Source organism: Tachysurus fulvidraco, chromosome 6, assembly GCF_022655615.1.
Source record: "Tachysurus fulvidraco isolate hzauxx_2018 chromosome 6, HZAU_PFXX_2.0, whole genome shotgun sequence".
Taxonomy (NCBI): Eukaryota; Metazoa; Chordata; class Actinopteri; order Siluriformes; family Bagridae; genus Tachysurus; species Tachysurus fulvidraco.
The window spans coordinates 27253122-27275328 of record NC_062523.1 but is presented as its reverse complement, the minus strand read 5'-3'; the positions used below and the strand labels follow the sequence as shown (position 1 = coordinate 27275328).

At 41.6% G+C, this 22207-nt stretch overlaps 1 protein-coding gene across 18 annotated transcripts in view; it reads right to left on the bottom strand.

The window, feature by feature from the left end:
* The window catches only part of LOC113646215 (mitogen-activated protein kinase kinase kinase kinase 4-like), a 54878-nt gene extending 41406 nt beyond the window's left edge, over positions 1–13472 (bottom strand). For 12 of the 18 annotated variants that reach the window (XM_047815451.1, XM_047815453.1, XM_047815452.1 and 9 more), the window contains exons 1-2: positions 13159–13470; positions 12779–12844 (exon numbers count right to left, since the gene is read on the bottom strand). In XM_047815451.1, coding sequence (XP_047671407.1) covers positions 12779–12844; positions 13159–13215 — 123 coding nt within the window. In that variant the 5' untranslated portion in view covers positions 13216–13470. Of the gene's footprint in view, positions 1–12778; positions 12845–13158 lie in introns of all 18 variants that reach the window. The other 6 variants (XM_047815455.1, XM_047815456.1, XM_027152302.2 and 3 more) reach the window with 2 other exon arrangements.
* Between the last annotated feature and the right edge of the window lie 8735 nt (positions 13473–22207).

Genomic DNA, 22207 nt, shown 5'->3' with positions numbered 1-22207 from the left:
GATAAAAAAAAGGTGACGTCAGCTTTAAAATGGCAATATGAAAGCAAAACTAGGGTTTTGCATAGTTTGCATGGGCTCTCCATGCCTCTGCGTACGGTTTCCTCCCCAGTCCAGAGACATGCTTTCCTCAGAAGCATGGAGAGAAGCAAGCAAAGTGCCACCGTTTGGTTCCTCCAGCAATTGTGATCTCAAAAATCAGGCAACCGCCACGATATTCTGAGGAGCAGCCAGTCTATCAAAATTGCTGCAGCTTTTCTGCAGATTAGGGTCAAGACCTTTCTGTGTTTCTGTAATAGAAATATAAGCCCTTTCTGTGAGCTTGAATAAAACTCTCCTCATACCTTCATTTAGTTCATGTTAATTTTTAATAGTCGTGTCTATTAGGAAGACGCAATTATTCATCTACAAACAGGTTCAAAATGACATTGAAATTACAGCAAGAATGGATTTAACCCGGTCCCAGTTATAAAAGGTGTGCTGTTTACACATGTGCACATAAAGAGGGACTGAGATGTCATTATGGTCTAATGAACACCTCCGGGGTCACTGAATGTCTGAAGCGCTGATCATTTGTACAGTAAACACAAAAACATCAAAACCTAGAGTTCAACATACAAATATTTTATAAACTTCCTCTAATAAACATACTGACCACATACTAACACCGTGTGCAAATTGCTTCGTTTTATTGTTATAATTATGAGCGATGTTCTTATACACGTCCTTATCGGTGTAACGTGCACACGAGCATGACCAGTCTGTCTGTTTTGTGTGTGTGTGTGTGTGTGTGTGTGTGTGTGTGTGTGTGTGTGTGTGTGTGTGTGTGTGTGTGAGAAATTTAAGGAGCGTCCTGCTCCACAGTGAGCTACAGTCCCTCAGCAGCACAGCTATAAATAGAGCTGAACCTTTTTAACCAGCTCCTGTTCATCCTCCAGCTGTTAACCCACACATCAGCACGGCAGACTGCATAGCACAGCAAGAGTTAACCGTGTCGGTGAAACAGAGGGGGCAGGGAGATGAGGCCACAAAAAACCACTCATGTGGGGAAGGGAGAAAGAGGAAGAGAGAGAGAGAACATGAGACAGGAGCACAAAGAGAAAGAACAGAAGACAAAAAAAGGGGAGTTGTGAAGAGTGTGTATGTAAATGTGTGTGTGGGTGTGTACGCAAGTGTGTGTGTGTGTGTGTGTTCTAAACTCTCCATGACTATACATACTTTCAATGCAGATTTGGCTTTAGATGGTGAAGCTTCCACAATCTGCGTGCCATCATGGGCACAATGTTCACGGCTAACAGAAGAGGTACCTGATGTGCTCTTCTGCTCCTGTAGCTCATCCACATCCAGGTTTGATGTGTTGTGAGTTCAGAGCTACTTTTCTGTTCACTATGTTTATACAGTGAGTGTGTAAACAGACTTCCTGTTTACTCAGACCAGTCAGATCATTCTCCTCAGACCAGTCTGATCATCTTCGCATCAACAATGTTTCAGCCTGCAGATCCTCCACACATACAGTAAGATCTGTTTGTCATCTGCACCATTCTGTGTGAAATCTCAGATCAGCGGCATCTGAAATACTCAAATCATACTATAATGTAATATAAGAAACTATACCGCACTTAAATTCCCAGAGGTCATACACTTCCTTCATTCCAAAGTCTGATGTGAACATTAACTGAAGCTCTTGGTCTGCAGCAGCTGATTAAATAACTGCGGTGATCGAAACTTGTGCATCTTTCAGGAAATACTAAAAACTTTACTCTCAGCTCTTTAAATGACCATTGTTCTGTTACACGTACTGGCCATTTAACACAATAAGAAAGACTTTTCAGTTTATTAACCTCAGAGATGATTTTTACAATAAAAGAAAAAGATCATTTAATTCTGTTTATGTTGAGTTTATTTTAAAAAATAAAAGATCTAAAAATCTTTTCAAATCCTTGCCCGATGCAACTGGTTTATAATTACTTTACTGTTCAACTGCAGTGAACAGAACATATAAAGGAGTTGAACTCAAACACCAGGGAGCGTGAGAAGACTTCCAGCTCACAGCTAATTCACACCATCACCTCTGCTTGAAATAGCTCTGAGGCGTTACCATAGACACAAACAACAGCGGGGCAGCTGAGGAGCAGAGCGAGAAAGCAGGCTGATTCGACGTGAATTTCAAGTCACGTCAAAACCATTCGACAAGCCATGGCAATTTCATTACACGTCGATAATCGATAAGCGTCCTTCAGCCTTATCCATCAGAGCTCTCTATATGAGCAGGATCATGACGTCGAACACGATGGGAAGCAGTCTGTAGACAGGAGGACAACCAGAAGTATCAGGAATTGTCAGTAGAAACATCTGTGGAAATGTGTTTCCTTGTTGCCGAAATCCTTTATAAACCTTAATAAGCTGCCATGAGGTCCAGGGTTTTAAACACTCTTGTGTGGTTTACAGGTGGGGAAATAAACTGAGCACAAACTCAGTGTTCACACAGCTGCTCATTTTCAGAGACACAGTACCATGATTTCAGTACAAGCTGCATTTGAAATGAGATAGATAAGATCTGCTATCGTGATAAAAACGACAAAAAAATGACAGGCTCAAATCATTCCAATCCTTTCTGTCTCAGAGATGTACTTCCTACATCCAGTTATTTGTTCCCATTTTTTTCTGCAGCTGTAATAGCTGGATAAAAGTAGCAGAGCTCATTGTACCAGCTATAAGCACCAGTTGGTATGGAAGCCTAGCACATATTCAAATCAAATGACCAGTTTTATATCAATTCTGCCTTATTTAATGTTTTTAAATAGCTGTAAAAGCTGTATATAAACACTGTAGCTGCTACCACTCCTCACTGGAACTAAAAAAAACTGCACACAAGGATGTGGTCTGACCACCATGACTAGGCACTGGACTGGCTTCATAGCTATAAGCTCTGAGATTATCCTCACTTCAACAATACTTTTTCAGCCGGATAACTGTCTTGAGTCTGACTCAAGTAAAAGACCTGGAGATTGAAAAGTTTATGCAGATTATGCCAGAAATACTGGGCCGTCATTATTTTTCTCAGCTTGACATTTAACGGTTTTTTATGCCTGCATGCAACAAATACCAGCAGAACAGAATTCCATGTAATCGCCAGTTTTCCTGAAGTCAGTAGCTCAACTGCATTGTTGTAACAAAGTGCCACTGAATAAATTAAATTACCAGACCCTCCATTTGTTGCTGTTCAACATTAATACTTCTGTGTTCTTCAGTTTTCAAACAGTGCACCTTAATATCCATCCATCCTCTACAACGTAGGGCTGGGCGATAAATCGATGTTATCGATTAACTCGAATGTGTAGTTTACATCAATTTGTTTGAATGAAAATTGGTTTTCTCTTTAACATCCGCTGACGTTCCCCTCTGGGCTCATATACTCTATGTTGTGTATTGCGACTTAAGTAAAGTTGGCCACATATTCACAGATTTGAGATTCCCGAATCAATAACTCCTGAGCTAAACGCTCTTATTACACAAATAACACCTCTTTTTCTATCATAGTAATGTAGAGAGGCAGCTATAACCCAATTTTCCTCAAAATCAGCTTTTCTCCGTGGTAGACAAAATACATAAGTCTCTATGTGCGAACACTTAAGAGACAGATTCCAAGGGACCGTCTGCAAAGAGCAAAACCCAAAAAGCGAATACTATGTCAGTATCTTCACTGTAATACACTATACTGTTTTTTTATATGAAAAATCATAAAAATTAAACAAGACATTCCCCCCAAATATGTGTTGTAGTATAACTAGCAGGACATCAGTGGTGTGTGAGCTGAATTTGGTGACAGTACAGTGTGTATTACAGTGAAGTTATAGTATAGAATAGTATAGTTTTAGAGTATTCGCTTTTCGGGTTTTGCACTTTGCAGACGGTCCCTTGGAATCTGTCTCAGGTGTGTGTGTATATATATATATATATATATATATATATATATATATATATACATATATAGGAACATTGATTTAAATCGTAAATCGATTTTTTGGGGAAAAAACGGGATTTTCATTATAGGCCGTATCGCCCAGCCCTACTATAACGCTTATCCTACTGGGTCGTGACGAACCTGGAGTCTATCCCAGAAAAATTTGGGTACATCCAGACAAGATGGCAGTCTAATTACAGGGCACAATCTCTCTGTCACACAAACACCCATTCAAACACCACAGACAATAAAGAGATGCCAGTCAGCCTACAACACATGCCTTTGGACTGTGGGGGAAAAAAACAGGAGAACAAGTCAAGAACATGTCAGGAGAACAAAATCGAACCTCTAACCCTAAACATAATAAACACCAAGCCCCTGCACCGTAATATCCCCCTTATTGATCTGATGGCAGGCTTTGAAAGTAACAGTATACAGTTAATTTCACCAATTTCCGTTCAAGAACATTTAGAAACTTTGTGTGTTATGCTGATAGATAAGGACTCCTTCAGTCAAAAATACTTAGCATCAAAACTCCTTTGGGCAAATCTGCCTTCTGTGTGTCTAAGATTTAGAGACAGATTTGTCAAAACAAGATCACATCATTTTACAAAGTCAAAAAAGGTAAATGCAGAAAACAGCGGAGAGTTCGAGCCGAGACGGTGTGAGATGTCTGCTTAGAGCACCAGAGTAAAATATGTTTATAACACCATGTGCATCTCACAAAGAAGCAAATAAACATTCAAGCATATAAACACTGGACATTTATAAAGATGACTGGTTAAGAGTCATAATGCATGTTAACATGCTCAAAGCCTGAGCTGACTGAAAACATTCACCTGTGTTTATTAAATGTGACAGTAAATGCTGTGTGTGTGTGTGTGTGTGTGTGTGTGTGTGTGTGTGTGTGTGTGTGTGTGTGTTTGAGTTTGAATATAGTGGAATTTAGGCCTGTGTTCTCTTGGGAGTTAAGGAGTCTGCCTAGCTACAGGAGAAATACACACTGCACCACAACCAATCACAGCCTGTGGTTTCAATCAGCTGACAGCCGGCCCACATCCAGGAAGAGGAGGAGGAAAAAGAGGAGCCAGTCTCAGTCAAAAAACTCAATAAAACATGTGTGTGTGAAAGAGAGGGTGTATGTGAGTGTGAGTTTGTGTGTATGTACTGTACAGTGAGTGAGTGTGTGTGAGTGTAAATTAGTGAGTGAGTGAGTGAGTGAGTGTGTGTGAGTGCGAATGAGTGAGTGTGTGAGTGAGAGTGTGTAAGTTAGTGAGTGTGAGTGAGTTTTAGTGAGTGTGTGTGTGAGTGCATGTGTGTAAGTGAGTGAGTGAGTGAGTGTGCGCGAGAGTGTGAATGAGTGAGTGAGCCAGACAGAGAGAGAGAGAGACAGAGAGATACATTCATGTCCCCAAGAATTCAGAAATGGTCTCTTCTAAATGTTTGTCTCTCGCCATTGCAGAGAGAAGTTTGATAGTACATGCATGTTTACAATCAGGTTCATAAATATTTGGACACGGACAAAGTCCAGTATACTGGACCTACTATGTAATGAATATTAAATCTCTGTCAGTTTTAATCTGAGGGCAGGGTGTAGGAAACAGGTGATGGGTATAGAAATGACAGCTTTTTACTGGTCAAACTAACAATGATAATTTATCGTTTTTAACACATATTTTAATGGACATCTGCAAAAAATTTTACAGTCTTTTTCTGCAAGCCTTCAAGTCACGCAAGTGAAATGCAGCTTAATCATTAGCTCAGCTGATTGAATTGTGATGAATGCTGAACAATCTGCTTATTTGCCTTAAATCAGTGAAGCACAGTCCATTCATCCTGCTGTTTTTCCCCATCACATCATGGATAAAAATGAGAAAACAGATCCACTGGATGGTTCGATCCACTGTCCACTGATCCACTGTCTTTTTTGTCCACAGCATATTATAGAGCAGCACAGGCTTTTTCTTAAAAATTGCCTCTTTTTTTTTAAAATCCCACAATATACATTACAAGATGCTTCTTGTGGTAAATCCTCCTTTGGCCATACCTACTGCTTTTGTTAGGGTTGGTTAATTGTGGTCATGAAACAACTGAGAAGTCAATCCTCTAATGCAAGATTTATTTATTTATTTATTTTTGGGTGGTCGTGGGGGGTTAGAAAGCTAAATTAATACCTTACTATATAGGTACATAAATATTTGACTATTGACAATGTATGCAATGAAGAAAACATGGTAGGTGTAATAGTGCCACCACCATGTATTAATCTCCTACAAAACATCTTTCATGTGTTGGATATTAGCTGTTGGAGCTTGTGTGTGTGTGTGTGTGTGTGTGTGTGTGTGTGTGTGTGTGTGTGTGTGTGTGTGTGAGAAACTGAGTAATAATATTGTGTTTACTCTGAAGATATCTCTTTCCTGTGGTTAGACTAATGCTCTCACTACTACTAAAAGTCTTTTAGCAAATGAGCCACAACCTGCCATCAAGCCAAAGTGCTTCGTCTGGGTGTCTATGCTCTAGGAAAAAAAAAACTTTGACACTTTTTCATTGTAACTTTGAACAAATGTTTTAAACTCATGTTATCTTAAGTATGTAACCTAGTGAACCAGCATTAATGTATTCAGTGTTAGAGATTTAAGCACTTATGTACATCGCTCTGGATAAGGGCGTCTGCCAAATGCTGTAAATGTAAATGTAGGAAACAGAATATGACCTATTAAGTCACAATGGTAGAAATTGTAGCAAGTCATTCTCTAGAGATCTATATTCTATAAAAAACAGAAAAAAATTAACTCTTTATATTTAGCTCTTTATAAAGTTGTGGTCTTTTTTGTTAGTTAGCTTGATAAGCCTAGGCTAACTGGTGAGTCTGCTTAGATGTATGATGCATACAACAAATAAATATTGAATTAGAAACCTAAATAATGAAACGGCCCTCTGACACATTTAATCACTGATTCTAATGAAACAGGTCAATTTATGGAATAATATTGATGCCATTTTCACATTTTGAAGTAACATAAAATCCATAATATAACATCCATCCGCTTCAGATTTACCACTGAAAATATCTAGGACATGTTTTCCATCCATGTGAATTAAAAATTCTTTTACTGATAATGACCATGATCTGCAAAACATCAAATAAATTTGAAGTGATTTGGTGACATGAGAGCTAAGAGGGTGGTGGATGACACGCTGGGACAAGCTTCGGCACACTAGGCATGAGCTGGGAGAGTGGGGGGAACGAAACACTGGGCGTGAGCTTGGAGAGTGGGGGGGCGACACACGGGCGAACTGGGAGGGTGGGGACAACGACACACTGGGCGTGAGCTAAGAGGGTGCGAGACAACACACTGGGGCGAGCTGGGAGGGTGACACACTGGACTTGAGCTGGGAGGGTGGGAGGACATCACACTGGGGGTGAGCTGGGAGAGTGGGGGGAACGACACACTGGGCGTGAGCTATGAGAGTGGGGGGAACGACACACTGGGCGTGAGCTATGAGAGTGGGGGGAACGACACACTGGGCGTGAGCTATGAGAGTGGGGGGAACGACACACTGGGCGTGAGCTAAGAGGGTGGGAGACAACACACTGGGGCGAGCTGGGAGGGTAACACACTGTGCGTAAGATGGGAGGGTGGGAGGACGACTCACTGGGTGTGAGCTGGGAGGGTGGGGACGACACACCGGGCGTGAGCTGGGAGGGTGGGGACGACACACTGGGCGTGAGCTGGGAGGGTGGGGACGACACACTGGGCGTGAGCTGGGAGGGTGGGGACGACACACTGGGCGGGAGCTAAGAGGGTGGGGACGACACACTGGGGCAGGCTGGGAGGGTGATGCACTGGGCGTGAGCTGGGAGGGTGGGGGTACGACACACTGGGCGTAACCTGGGAGGGTGGGTAGACGACACACTCCGCGTGAGCTAAGAGGGTGGGAGACGACACACTGGGGCCAGCTGGGAGGGTGACACACTGGGCGTGAGCTAAGAGGGTGGGGACGACACACTGGGCGTGAGCTAAGAGGGTGGGGGGAACGACACACTGGGCGTGAGCTAAGAGGGTGGGGACGACACACTGGGGCAGGCTGGGAGGGTGACACACTGGGCATAACCTGGGAGGGTGGGTAGACGACACACTGGGCGTGAGCTAAGAGGGTGGAGGGACGACACACTGGGCGTGAGCTAAGAGGGTGGAGGGACGACACACTGGGCGTGAGCTAAGAGGGTGGAGGGACGACACACTGGGCGTGAGCTAAGAGGGTGGAGGGACGACACACTGGGCGTGAGCTAAGAGGGTGGAGGGACGACACACTGGGCGTGAGCTAAGAGGGTGGAGGGACGACACACTGGGCGTGAGCTAAGAGGGTGGAGGGACGACACACTGGGCGTGAGCTAAGAGGGTGGAGGGACGACACACTGGGCGTGAGCTGGGAAGGTGGAGGGACGACACACTGGGCGTGAGCTGGGACGTTGGAGGGACGACACACTGGGCGTGAGCTAAGAGCGTGAGCTAAGAGGAGGCTGGGAGGGTGACACACTGGGCATGAGCTGGGAGGGTGGGGGGACGACACACTGGGCATGAGCTGGGAGGGTGGGGGGACGACACACTGGGCGTGAGCTGGGAAGGTGGGGGGACGACACACTGGGCGTGAGCTAAGAGCGTGAGAGACGACACACTGGGGCAGGCTGGGAGGGTGACACACTGGGCATGAGCTGGGAGGGTGGGGGGACGACACACTGGGGCGAGCTGGGAGGGTGTAGGGACGACACACTGGGCGTGAGCTAAGAGGGTGGGGACAACACACTGGGTAGGACTTCAGTTCATCGCAGGACATCTAGATGCTTGCATGCTTGCAACTGGGCATGAGTGCATTTTTATGAATATTTTATATTCAAGATATCCCAAGCTGCACAACAGAAAAAGATTTGAGAGGTTAGGAGCTGTTGGAAGAGTAAGAAGGAAGAGTACAAACTGTCAGTCAAATTTACCAAAAGAATATGATGTAAAAGAACAGGTCAGGCCACCAGTTCTGATGCTCGTGTTTCCACTGCAGGAGCTTTCATTGTTGTCACAGTGCCAGACTGGTCACTCTGATTGCTCTGCAGCTACAAAGCTCCAGACTCAATAAGCTTGAACACTCTGTGGATTGTGACTCCTTTATAAAAAGGACAATCAACTTTTCAACCATTTGTGCTACAGTAGCTCTTCTGTGGGATCAGACATTTACATTTACAGCATTTAGCAGACACCCTTATACAGTGCGACTTACATTTTGTACAACTGAGCAATTGAGAGTTAAGGGCCTTGCTCAGAGGCCCAGCAGTGGCAGCTTGGTAGACATAGGAATCAAACTCACTACCTTCCAACACCTTAACCACTAGACTACCTCATTCCACAGACCTGACGGATTAGTCTTTACACCCAACGTGCATCAACGAACCTTGAGTCCTGTCGACCCGGTCACTAATTCACTGGTTGTCCTTCACTGGAGCACTTTTGGTAGGTACTAACCACACCTACCATGAACACAACACAACACCTGCTTGACCAAAACGCTTTATTCCTGTTCCCAACACAAACTTCAACAACTGACTGTTCACTGCCAAGATTTTAGATTGAGATGTGATTAAGTTCCTAGCACAGGTAATAGCTTACAGACATGTTATATCCATGTGACCAACTAATCATCAAATGTAACTTACACGATCACAAGTCCTACAATAAGATAAGCTAATATAAAGCTCAAAACAATACATTTCTCTTAAGATAATTAGTATTCATATAACCTTTGGTGTAACTTAATCTTCCCATGAAACGAACATGAATAACTCACCACTTTGAAAGGATGTCAATGGAATCAAACTGTTTAAACGTGTGATATGGAGTCATATGGTGCATGACCGCACATCCCCACCCCCACACGCAGATGAAGGCTTAATGTTTTGTGACATACAGGTCACTTTGTCTGTGTGTGTGATGCAGGTTGAATATAATACTAAAATATAATTTAAATAATGTATTGAATAATACCTTATATTAATTTATTAATATGATATTTACTCTAAGCCCACAGAGTTCAAAATCATGGGTATAAAATTTATAATAACATGAGAGATCTAAGCAATAGTTAAAGATGTAATATCTGGGCTAATGATGGAGACTTATGAGAATTAACATTAAGCATTTAAGCTTTATATATATATATATATATATATATATATATATATATATATATATATATATATATATACACACACACACACAGAGAGAGAGAGAGAGAGAGAGAGAGATAAAATATAGATCGATCGATCTCTCTATATCTCTCTCTCTCTCTCTCTCTCTCACACACACACACACACTCACATACATACATACACACACACACATATATATATATTATATATACATATATATACTATATATATATATATATATATATATATATAGTATTTGAAATTAATTTTATAATTAATTTTAAACTTTAATTGTATGTATTCATTTATTTATTTTATTCTCTTTGCTGTTTCTATACTTTTGTGAAGCTGATTGAATAAACTGAATTGGAATTTAAAAAAGGTCTTCACATAGTTATACATTAACACTCACAAACACTGCACATGTATGTACACAGTGTCACGGTTTTGGTTTTAATAAACGTTATTTGTTTTTAGTCAAAAGTAAACAAAGATAGGATTAAAATAATCTGCCAAAATTATTATTATACTATTAGACAATATCATCACAGCACTTTTTTTTCATTTCACACCTGGATTTAGCTGCTTAACACTCTATTGTTATGCTTATCACTGTACATGATGAAGGATTTGTCATTAATTATTAAAGGTGTAATGATGCACCATGCATAGCAAAAATAAGGCTATAATAAGCTAATTGTGGAAATCAGCCTTCCATTAATTATGCATGTAAAGCAATTGCAACTGTTTTTTATAGTAAGGAACCTGCACATTCCACAGATCTGAAGTATAAAGAGCAAACTGGTCATATGATCAGGTTCTGTCATAAGGCGCCCGCACCATTACCAGGAATCAGCAGCACTTTTGAAATGACCAACAACATAACCATGTGATAACAAGTCTCAAAAGCACACCATCCCCTCGCCTTGGAGATTGACGCTGCCAGAGAAAGAGGCCGTGGAATGTCAGCCATTTTAGCCAAATTTGGAGCTTGATCAAGTTCACGTGGGTCTGAGACTTCGTATATTCAACCGAATTTTGGGATTTCAGAGAATTTAGACATTTAAGGTATGGTTAACCATATTGTAGCTTGATGTATTTAGTTATATGCAGAACACAAATATACTTTGTTAATTATACAGAAATAAAGTAATCATTTCAATTATAATTTTTCATCATTCAAATTTTCTGAGAATTGAATTATGGACATAGTAAAAGGAATTGATTCATAACAGAATGCATCATTTCATCCCTGCTATTTTCAGCAGCAGTTAAGAGTTGAAATGTATTTTCACTGCAGTTAAAGGTGACATTGTGGTGTTAAAGAACTAGAATGTCTACAGTACAGTTTCAGTACTGAATTCTGTATTTCACAATGTTTTCTACTTTTACATTTTCTTGCATGACACATTAACATTTGATGTATTCTGTAAGCCTAAAGTGTACTTAATTAGTAAAATACAAACACACATGAAAAAATAATTATGGGCAAAAGCCCTAATCGGAAATTAACAGGGAAGCTACAGTAAATCCATCACTTACACCGCTGTGATTTTATCTGTCTGGATTTTCTTCTCTTCCACTAAGAAAATTACAGACTAAATTCCATACTTTTTGTAAGTAAATATTGGGAAAGCTTGTTTTTTGGCTGTTCAAATAAGCTCCATATTTATTTAAATAGCACATAAATCCACAAAACAATTAACGCTTTGGAAGAGTCTGTTATACACCACCACACAAGAGCATAAAACCTCATCTCCATACTGTGAATACTGGGAGTGTTTGTATTTGCAGGGAAAATATTAAATCAGTTTCAAAGGCTGAGTAAAGGACCTATGATAAATTTTAATCGTATAGCTGCAAGTACCTTAATCAGCTCATTTTGATTTACATTTTTTTTACATTTTGATGCTGCCAAATTAAAATGTGAGATAAAACACACTTTACTCTGCAATACTGGATAGTGACGCTCAGGTGTAGGAGACAAAAATATATCCTGACCATGTAAAAAAAAACTAAGGGATGGGATCCTGTCAAGATCCTGCACTTTATTCAATCTGACACACACACACACACACACACACACACACACACACACACACACACACACACACACACACACGGCGTGTTCACTTTCCATGGCGGCTTCCCGACAGGATGTGATGTCACACTGACAAACAAGGAGCAATCAGTGTACAAGCGGAAGAACCCCATCCGAAGGTGGTGCATTAATGGTTTGTAATGCCTTCTTGCCCTGCTCCAGTTGTGCCGTGTTGTGCTGCGCTGCAGTGAGCAAATAAAGACGAAATGCGCAGAGATGATCACACCTATCACCAGCACAAGAGGAGCACGATACAGAACGGTGGCGGTTTTTACCCCGCTATCTGGCTTGGTATTACTGTCCAGTCCTGTGGAGTGGAAATATAGGGCAGTGCCCATCTGATCCTGACAATCCTAGCTGGATTAAGTCCAGCAGTGCACCATCACTAACACAAAGCTAACAGTACTAAGCTGGGAAAATTCACACTGGGACTTAGTGGATATAAACAGTGACTTTAACGTTAAACTGGAATAAATGAGCTGTATATCAGAGAGGAAGCCTAGAGGCCCAGACTCACCTTGTATACTTGTCCATATGTGCCATTGCCCACCACCTCCACCAGCTCAAAAATCCCAGCGGGGTCCTGAAAAAGAGACGCACATAATCTGAATCATACACACACATCATACACAACACACACAATCGTGTACAGAAATAACGAGTAAATGTGAAGGGCAGAGATTTTATTTTCTGCAAACAAAGGACGGCTCGGACCGGGGCGAGTCACAGCAACTACACAACATATTCACACGTTTCAGCAACAACACACAAACACACAACAAATCAAGGTTTGCTGAGCGTTTATATACACGGCTTAGGCGGTGTTTGGAGGCGACACACACGGAATAAGAGCCGTGCAGACGCCGGGGAGAGGGGGCTAAAGCTAACTGTACATACCCGCAGAGAGGCGAGGTCTATATCCACTAGACTTTTAGCCGGAGAATCGTTCGCCATCTTCTCGCTTGTTATAGCTGAGCTGAGATATTAGCTTACACTCCTGCTGAGTTTTCACACCGAAGGTGCATCCGATACGCCGTATATCATCGTTTGACGATTAGGAATTACCCTGTTGTTCCCTTTTTTCGGATGCAGCGAGACTCCGCACCGCTTTTTTTTTTTGCCCCGGTTTGTGTAGGCGGAGTGGATATGGGGCTTTAGTCCATAACGGAATAACCAAGGACGCCGCGCATAGGAAAGCAAAGGGAATGACGAGTCAATGAGAGAATCGGTTCTTTTCGGAACGAATCCGTGAATCCGCTTGGATGAATCGATACACGAATTCTGATTATTGTTTATTCTTTCTTATTTCAAATGTATATTTTATAATTTGGTATTTATAGTTTGTAATACTTGTCCATGTCATTTTATAATTTTAAGCCACAAGATTTATTTGTAAATGTAAAAGTATAAATTACAGTAAATTATTTGTAAATGTAAAAGTAAAGAAGATATCATTTAAAAGATTTTAAAGGAAACTATGTTTAATTTCTTAACTAAGGTCATCATTGAATTGATGTTTGTACAGGAGATGAATTTGGGAGCAGCGCTAGGCTAAGGAGGCACTATGTGAGCTCTATGGGGCCATTTGTGGACAATATCTGTGGACTGTTTTTTAACAGCAGAGATTTCAGTCATGCAAATCTCAAATCTGGGCTCCCTAAATTCCATCAGCATGTGGAATTTGTAAGAGAGGGGCAAACATGCTGGATATTGTTTACACAAACATCCCTTGGGTAATTAGACCACATCACTGTTATGCTAATGCCAGCATACTGACCACTTGTCAGATGCTCTAAACCAGTTCTAATGCAGGTGAAAATCCTGCCAGCAGGAGCCATCTCTGTTCTTCATGACTGTTTTGAGTGCACTGACTGGAAAATATTCAGGGAGGCTGAAACCAACGGTGATTTTGTCAACATGGATGAGTACATGGTATCAGCTACATTGGCAAGTGCATTGATGACCTGACCGTTTCCAAGGCCATCACAACTTGGACTGCAAAGGTGCATGCTCTGCTGGGGTCTAGTGAATTCGCCTTTAGAGCAGGGAACAATAAAGGTCTAAGTACAAGAAGGCCCAAACTGTCTCAAGCCATCAAAGAGGCAAATCATGCACATGCCCCGAGGATCCACAGCCACTTCCTGGACAGCAAAGTGTTACAACCTGTGATTTTGTGGACTGTATTGTGTTCTGTACATGTCTGTGTGCAGGTTGATTCCAGGCCAGAGTTTCCAGCCTGCCCTAGCCTGCCCTGATCCTGCCCCCTATCAATGACCTCATAACTAATCTCCTATATAAAGAGGAAGCAGCAGGTGGAGGGTGTTAGTAGTGGGGTGTTTAGGGCAGAGAGAGATTATTGTGTTTTGTGATCGGTCCTGTTCTGGTTTTGACTTCTGCCTGTTTCTGATTCTGAGCTTGGTTTTCCCTTGTTGCTGTGGTTCAATCTTTGTATGTTTATACATACACACATCACTGTAAATTTTGCTCACCGTTTCACTGGCAGTATGGGTGTGGCTGGCCTTTTTTATTTGGGATTGGGTTCCTTTTTCCCATGTTTTTTTTTATTTATTTATTTTTTGGTAGGGAGTCAGGGAAGTCCCACTATATTTTTCTTTTCTTTTCTTGTTTATCTTTGAAAATATAGCAATTCTATTTTTTGTGTATTTTCTTTTTTGTTTTTTGCCAATTTATAAAGGTATCAAATCATTGAATCCCGAGCTATAACTCAGCTCAACCCTAGACGGTCGTAACAGATTTGGTCTCATCTGGGATATCTTTATATTCAGTGTATAGTGTGTTGGTATATTGTGTCTGTGTTATCATGGCATTTGATTTAATCATGTTTATGCAGTTTTTGATAGGTGCAGGAAGGATGATCTGCTCCTCATTGCTGATTTTTTTCAATGTGTCAGTTTTGCTGGACAGCTAGCAAAAAGGTAAGAACTTGCACAGCCTCAGGCCGGTGTGTTAGGTCCGGTTTGGCAGCTCGCCCTAAAAGAGCTTGAAGTAGAGACTAAGGCCACGTTCACACTGCAGGTAAAAGTGGTCCAAATCTGATTTTTTTGGGGGGGTCAAGTGACCAGGTCAGACTTCTTCAGGAGTAGTGTGAACACTCAAATCTAGCCCATATCTGATTTTTTTTCAAATCAGATTTAGACCACTTCCATATGTGGTCCTGAATCAGACCCAAATCTGATTTTTTTTCCAATGTGGCCGCAGTGTGAACAACCAAGGCGGATTTGATGCGGACTTTTATGTCCATCTACATCGACATTCGTCACAATTATGCGCCGGCGAGTAACAAACGTGACTACGCCTACAAAATGGAGAACAGTGATGGAGCAAGTCAGTGGAGGGAGAGTGAGGTGTTAGACCTAATTAGTATATGGGGAGATACTTCAATTCAGGCAAAAGTATTAATGTTACGGCTGCCATTATACAAACATTTTGAAAGAAAAGCGAAAATGCTTACTTCCTCTATAACCTTGCCAACTTTAGCGCAGCTGCGTGTGACGTCATTGTTATTGTTCATTTGCGCATGTGGGTCAGTTCGAAACAGAAAACAGTTCACACTGGTATCTGATATAGGCCACATTTTAAAAGGTAATGTGAACAGCCAAACAAAAAAATCAGATCTGAGCAAAATATCCGAATTGAGCATTAAGACTTGCAGGGTGAACGTGCCCTAAGAGCTCTTGAGTTCGTGAACGGAAGTTGGATATTGAAGGGAAAAAGCTTGACCTGGCAGTTCAGCGGCGAAAGCTGGTGCCGCTGCCACGGAAGTTCAGTTCTTTGACATGCCGCTGAATGCTCCAGGCCACCGCCCGCTCCAGCCAAGTCTTCATCAATAAGTCCATTTGCCTTTGATATTATCTGACCTATTGGTTTAGTGCCTGTATTCCATGAAGATTAAGTTGATGCTTACTTTGTAGTTTTTGAGAGAATAGACACTACATTGAATGCTGCTCGATAAATGGTGTTCAGCTAGTGGGGTAAGAAATTTTGACCAGCTTAAAGAGTTGATATTCCTGGAAGCAGTTGCGTTAGTTCAGGCAGGCCATGTAGTTAGCTGCATCAGCTGCTAATCAGCTGTCCATGAGGCGCAGCAATCCGGCACGATTTCTGTAATTTCCTCTCCTTTTAATCCTCGCCTTCGAGCCGCACCTACGCATCGCCGCTGCTGCGATCCAACACCCTCCTCTGTCCCCGACTCCTCCGGCCATAACCCCTCGCCTGAACCCCCACCCTCTGTTTTTTATTTATATATATATATATATGTATATATTAGGGGTGGAGCCGAACCCGAATACGGTATTCGGAAAGGCACAAATAGCGTGTTTTTTACAAATACTTATTTCGCACAAATGCTTAAAAAAATATTTGTATTCGGGAACAAAAACTTTTATATCAAAAACCTGCATTTTCTCATGAGAGTGCAGCCCGCATGAGTGAGTGAGTGATGTTCAGGAGTCGGGGGTTGGGGGGTAAAAGAGGTGACTGACACAGGCTGCTCACACAGCAACAGAGATGGCTCGGCTGAGCGAAAAAATACTTCACTGCATCACTATTTTTGTTGAATAGATTTTTGTACCTTAACTGGGTTCCGGAGGCAGTTCGTAACTGTCGGGAAGCGGCGTTTGATCGGGAGATTATTTCATTACGCTGCATTATTGACGTCTGCAGTTTACGTACAGTAGCTCTATTAGCTCGGTATTTAAGTAGTAGGCTGTTGACAGAGTAACGTTAACGTTCGGTTAAAAAGGTTAAAACAATGCTTGTGTAGTTGTGTCGAATTGTATGCACTTGTGGGAGTTATATGGTACGTTTAAGTTACTCTGTTTTTTGCAGGCAGCAACATGTAGGCTATAGGCTACATCTTGAAAAGATGAAAAGAGTGTGGCTGCTGCTGAGCCATCTCTTGGTCCTCCACCAGCCAAAAAAACTTGCTCAAGTTCTGTGTGGAAGCATTTATCTTCTTCCAAGTGAAATATGGTTAAGTTATGGTTAACATAAAACATTAAAAAAAATTAAAAACATAAAGAATAAATAAAAAAATAATTAAAACATAAAAAAAAACCTGTCTTTTTTTTTGGCAGACAGTTGACAATAGCATTGCTGTATCTTTTAGTATTAAATAGAATACAACTTTTGTTCTGCCAGATCTCCCAGTCAGGGGTTGATAAAGTTTAGTTCTTGAAATTCTGTGCATTAGAAAGAAGTTCTTTCAGAAGAAGAACAGTTCTTTTGAAGTATTACTTGTTTTTATTCTGTCTGTTCAGCATCCTCCAACAAGGACGGGTGGTGGTGGGGTTCATAATGTTCACAGTGGTATTTTATTAGTTGTTGGTATTTTATTAGTTGTTGACGTTCCTTGTTACATGTTCAAAAACATCAATCAATATTGCATATCCTTAATTATTATTATTAAAGAATACTTACACTATTGCGTAAATTAGAAGTGTAACGCAAAAAAATGGATTTTTACACCTATTTTGAATTTTACTCGAATACAAATACAAATACTTTTACCCCCTGAACAAATACAGATACAAATGCCTCACACAACTTCGGTTGTGATACTGTGATGTAACGGGGGGACTATTCATTCCCCAGCGCTGACTCCCCGCCCCGTCCTTGCATGCGCACAGACAGGCGCATGGGAAAAATTTCTCCCAGAACAGAACCATCCCTCCTACACTAACTGTATGCTCGCAATAAACCTTCATTGACAAAGTGGTCTTGACTGAAATAAGGTTGTGTTTAGTCCACCCTCATCTCGCAAAGATACATCTGCACATTGCTTTAAGCCCGCAAATAAAACTGGAACCATGGCTATTTCCTCAGCTGGGTCTCGTGCCTGTTGCTATTGTCATGTCATTGCCAACTGTCCCGTGTTAAAGTAGAGGCAAACTAAGCAGCAGGCAGAGATTAAAAAGGTTAATGCAGTAGCGGTTTTCAAAAGCATCTCTGAGAGTCCCTGCCTAATTGAGCCAATGTTTATCTCTTTTGTATGTTCAGGTTATGTCTCCTTCGGTAATGGCAATGTAAAACAGTCTGTAAGAGTACTGAGAGATATCAGTTGCAGGAGTTTCAGCCATTCTAGGTAATGACATGGCTAAAAATAGTTTTCTTTTTACCTGGAGTAGTTTCCAAACCTGTGACTCTTAATTCTCAAGCTAGTGACCAGCACTGTTTTCTGTGTCTTGACACGGGCCCAACAAATTTTTTAAAAAAGTTTTGTCCAAATCCTTCCTATCTCAGGAGGAACCTTGTAAAGAGATTAGTGATAACATCCACATGACAAATGAGATAAATATCTATCCTGGCCCTGAGGTAGATTTGCCCATGTCTCGTGATCAGTAAGTGGCTTCTCAGCAAGCCGACCTTTCTTTAGGACAGTGTTTTGAGTCTGTCTATAATCATTCTGATGTTAAGCAGTGGCAGACCAGGTATTATGTTGAAGATGGGGTGTTGATGAGGAAATGGTCCCCTCCCAGTTATGATGATCCTTGGTTGGAAAATTCCATGTGGTGGTTCCCAGTTCCCCTAGAAATTGTTCTCAACTTAGCTCATGATCACCCTTGTTCTGGACATGCAGGTATCCATAAGACTCATCAGCATATCTTGTGTTATTTCTATTGTCCTGGTATAAAGGTGATGTAAGATATTGAAGGACTTGTCATGCATGTCAGTTAGTGGGTAAACCTATTCAGGTTATTCAACCTGATCCCCTGAAATCCATCATAGTCAGCACAGGCCCGTTTGAAAGGATCATAGTGGATTGTGTTGGTCCATTTCCTAAAACCCATTCTTGTAATTCTCACCTTCTGACTTTAATGTGTGCTGCCACCCTTTTCCCCGAAGCATTCCCTATGCATATGCTTAAGTCAAAAACAGTTAAGACCCTTTTCACCACATTTTATACTCCTTAAGTGTAAACAAACCGATCGTGGGACAAATTTTACATCATGGCTGTTCTCACAAGTTTTGCACACATTACAGATTTCTCACCAGCTTTTTAATGCTTACCATTCAGAGTCGCAAGGTGCCTTGGAGCACTTTCATCAAACTTTTAAAACCATCCTTAGAAACCGGTAAGGATTGGGATGAGGGGGTGCCTCTTTTACTATTTGCTGTACATGATGTGGTGCAAGAATCTTTTGGTTTAAGCCCGTCGGACGTGGTTTGGTCACTTTGAGAGGTCCCTTGAAAACCCTGCAAGAACAGTGGTTGACTAAGTCTTCTCCCCCTTTGGGACAAACAATTGTGAAGGATGTTCGACTTCTTTGTGAGCGTTTAGACTTGGCAAGAGAAATGGCAGGGGCTGCATTGTGATCTTCACAAGTGGCTATGAAAGAGCATTATGACCGTAAGGCTGTCTCTCGCTCATTTTGTGTTGTGACCTAGTGCTGGCACTATTACCGGTGCCTGGATCCTCTCTCTAGACCCGTTTTTTCTGGACCTTATGAGGTGAAGCAAAAGTTGAGTCCCACTATGTTCTCAGTACACCTGGTCATAGACGTACAGTAGTACCCGTGTGTGTCACATTAATCTGTTGAAATCGTATCATGCTTGGCCTTCACCAGTGGAGTGTAAACCTTCCCAAGCTGTGACATCAGTCATGACTCTCTACGTAGATGGGCAGATTTCTCCTGCTGAATACTCCCCTGAAATTGATGAATTGCATGTTGGTAGGAACTACATTTCTTCCCTTCATTTGGGGTACTCTGAAGCCTTACAGCGGCTGCCAGAGAAATTTCCTAAACTGTCTGCTGATGTGCCATCTTTACTATAGTCATTCAACATGGCATTGATGTGGGTGATCATAAACCAATTAGACAACACCCATATCGGGTAAACCCTTCTTAGAGTGCAATTAGGAATCAGGAAACTGATTATTTACCGGAAAATGGGTTAGCTATGCTGAGTGTGAGCCCATGATGTTCCCCTTGTGTGTTAGTGCCAAAGGCTGATTCCTTATCATGGAGTTGATGTTTTAAGGTTTGCTTTTGTTTTTTTTCTTTTGTTGATTTGGTGGATGGGATTGTGTTCTGTGCATGTCTATGTGCAGGTTGATTCCAGGCCAGAGTTTCTGGCCTGCCCCATATCGATGACCTCATCACTGCTCTGCTATTTTTAAGAGGAAGAAGAAGGTGGGTGGATGTTAGTAGTGGGTTGTTTATCACTGTAAATATTGCTCACTGTTTTACTGGCAGTAGGGGTTTGCTTGCCCTTTTTTCTTTGGGAATGGGTTCCTTTTTCCCATGTGTGTTTTTTTGGTAGGGAGTCAGGGAAATCCCACTGTATTTGCTTTCAGGTAAGAATAGTTACCAAACTATTAGACTTTCTTGTTTATTATTTTGGCTTGTACTGTTGTTGGTATATTTTCAGAGATAAATAAATAATATATACAAGTACCCTTACCAAGAAATTTTTTGCCAATTTATAAAGGTATCAAATTACTCTGTGCGGCTCAACCCTAGACTGGGTTGTAAACAAGACACACCCTGCACATGTGGCAGGGCATCCAGGTTTACCTTCCTCTGTCTACAAGGTGAGTTAATCCACGTACTGTATGTCTGCTGGACCAGACAACAGGGAATGTTCAGGACATCTAGCGGATGTCTTCACTGACATCTTCAACATTTTCCTGAGTAGCACCATTGTTCGTACATGCCTCAAGTCAACCACCATTATCCGTGTGCCAAAGAAGTCTACAGTGTCCTACATCAATGACTATCGTCTCGTCAAACTCACACCCATTGTGATGTAGTGCTTTGAGAGGCTTGTCATGAGGCACAAGCTGGAACCACATAATTAAGTTCACTAATGACACGACCACGGTGGGTCTCATCAGTAAGAATGACAAGTCAGCATACAGAGAGGAGGCGAAAGAGCTAACCACCTGGTGTAGAGCCAACATCCTGTATCTGAACATTCACAAAGCTAAAGAGATGTTTATTTACATCAGACCTCCTGCCATCTGAGAAATATTACCATAACATTCGGGCCCTTGCATCCAGACTGTTTCTTCCCTCAAGCCATCAGACTCAACAATCGGAACTGAGCTATATTGAACACATACACCCAACTGTGTGACTACACTGCACTGTACTGTATAAATCACTTACTCAAAGGTTTTTGCAAACCTCATTTCAATACCTCATCTAACTGCTGGGGGGGCACGGTGGTTTAGTGGGTAGCACGTTCGCCTCACACCTCCAGGGTCGGGGTTCGATTCCTGCCTCCGCCTTGTGTTTGCAGAGTTTGCATGTTCTCCCCGTGCCTCGGGGGTTTCCTCCGGGTACTCCGGTTTCCTCCCCCGGTCCAAAGACATGCATGGTAGGTTGATTGGCATCTCTGGAAAATTGTCCATTGTGTGTGATGTGCGATGGGTTGGCACTCCGTCCAGGGTGTATCCTGCCTTGATGCCCGATGATGCCTGAGATAGGCACAGGCTCCCCATGACCCGAGAAGTTCGGATAAGCGCTAAAAAATGAGTGAGTGAGTGAGATCTAACTGCTGCTTCTGCTTAAGTTTGCATATGTTTATAATTGCTCTAGTTGCACAATGTACGTTATAATATACATTATGCACATTGGTCAGTTTTTTTGTGCATTTTGTGTATTTGTCTTGTAGTGATTTGTATTGTCTGTTTGCTCGGTCTTTTGTCTTGCACTGTTGCACTAAATGGCAAACATTGTAATTTTATTAGTAGACATTTCAAAGTTTCTATAAACATATTTCTTGTGTTTGTGCAACGATATGTTTTGTATAATTTTTGTTATAAGCTCCAGATAGAAATTCACAGAACTTGAGGCAGCGGAAAGCACGTCCTGGTTGTAGCAAAAGACAATTCAATTTATTTATATAGCACTTAACAATGGGCATTGTCTCAAAGCAGATTTACAGAACATCAAAAATATTGCAACAAGTACCTAAAGGT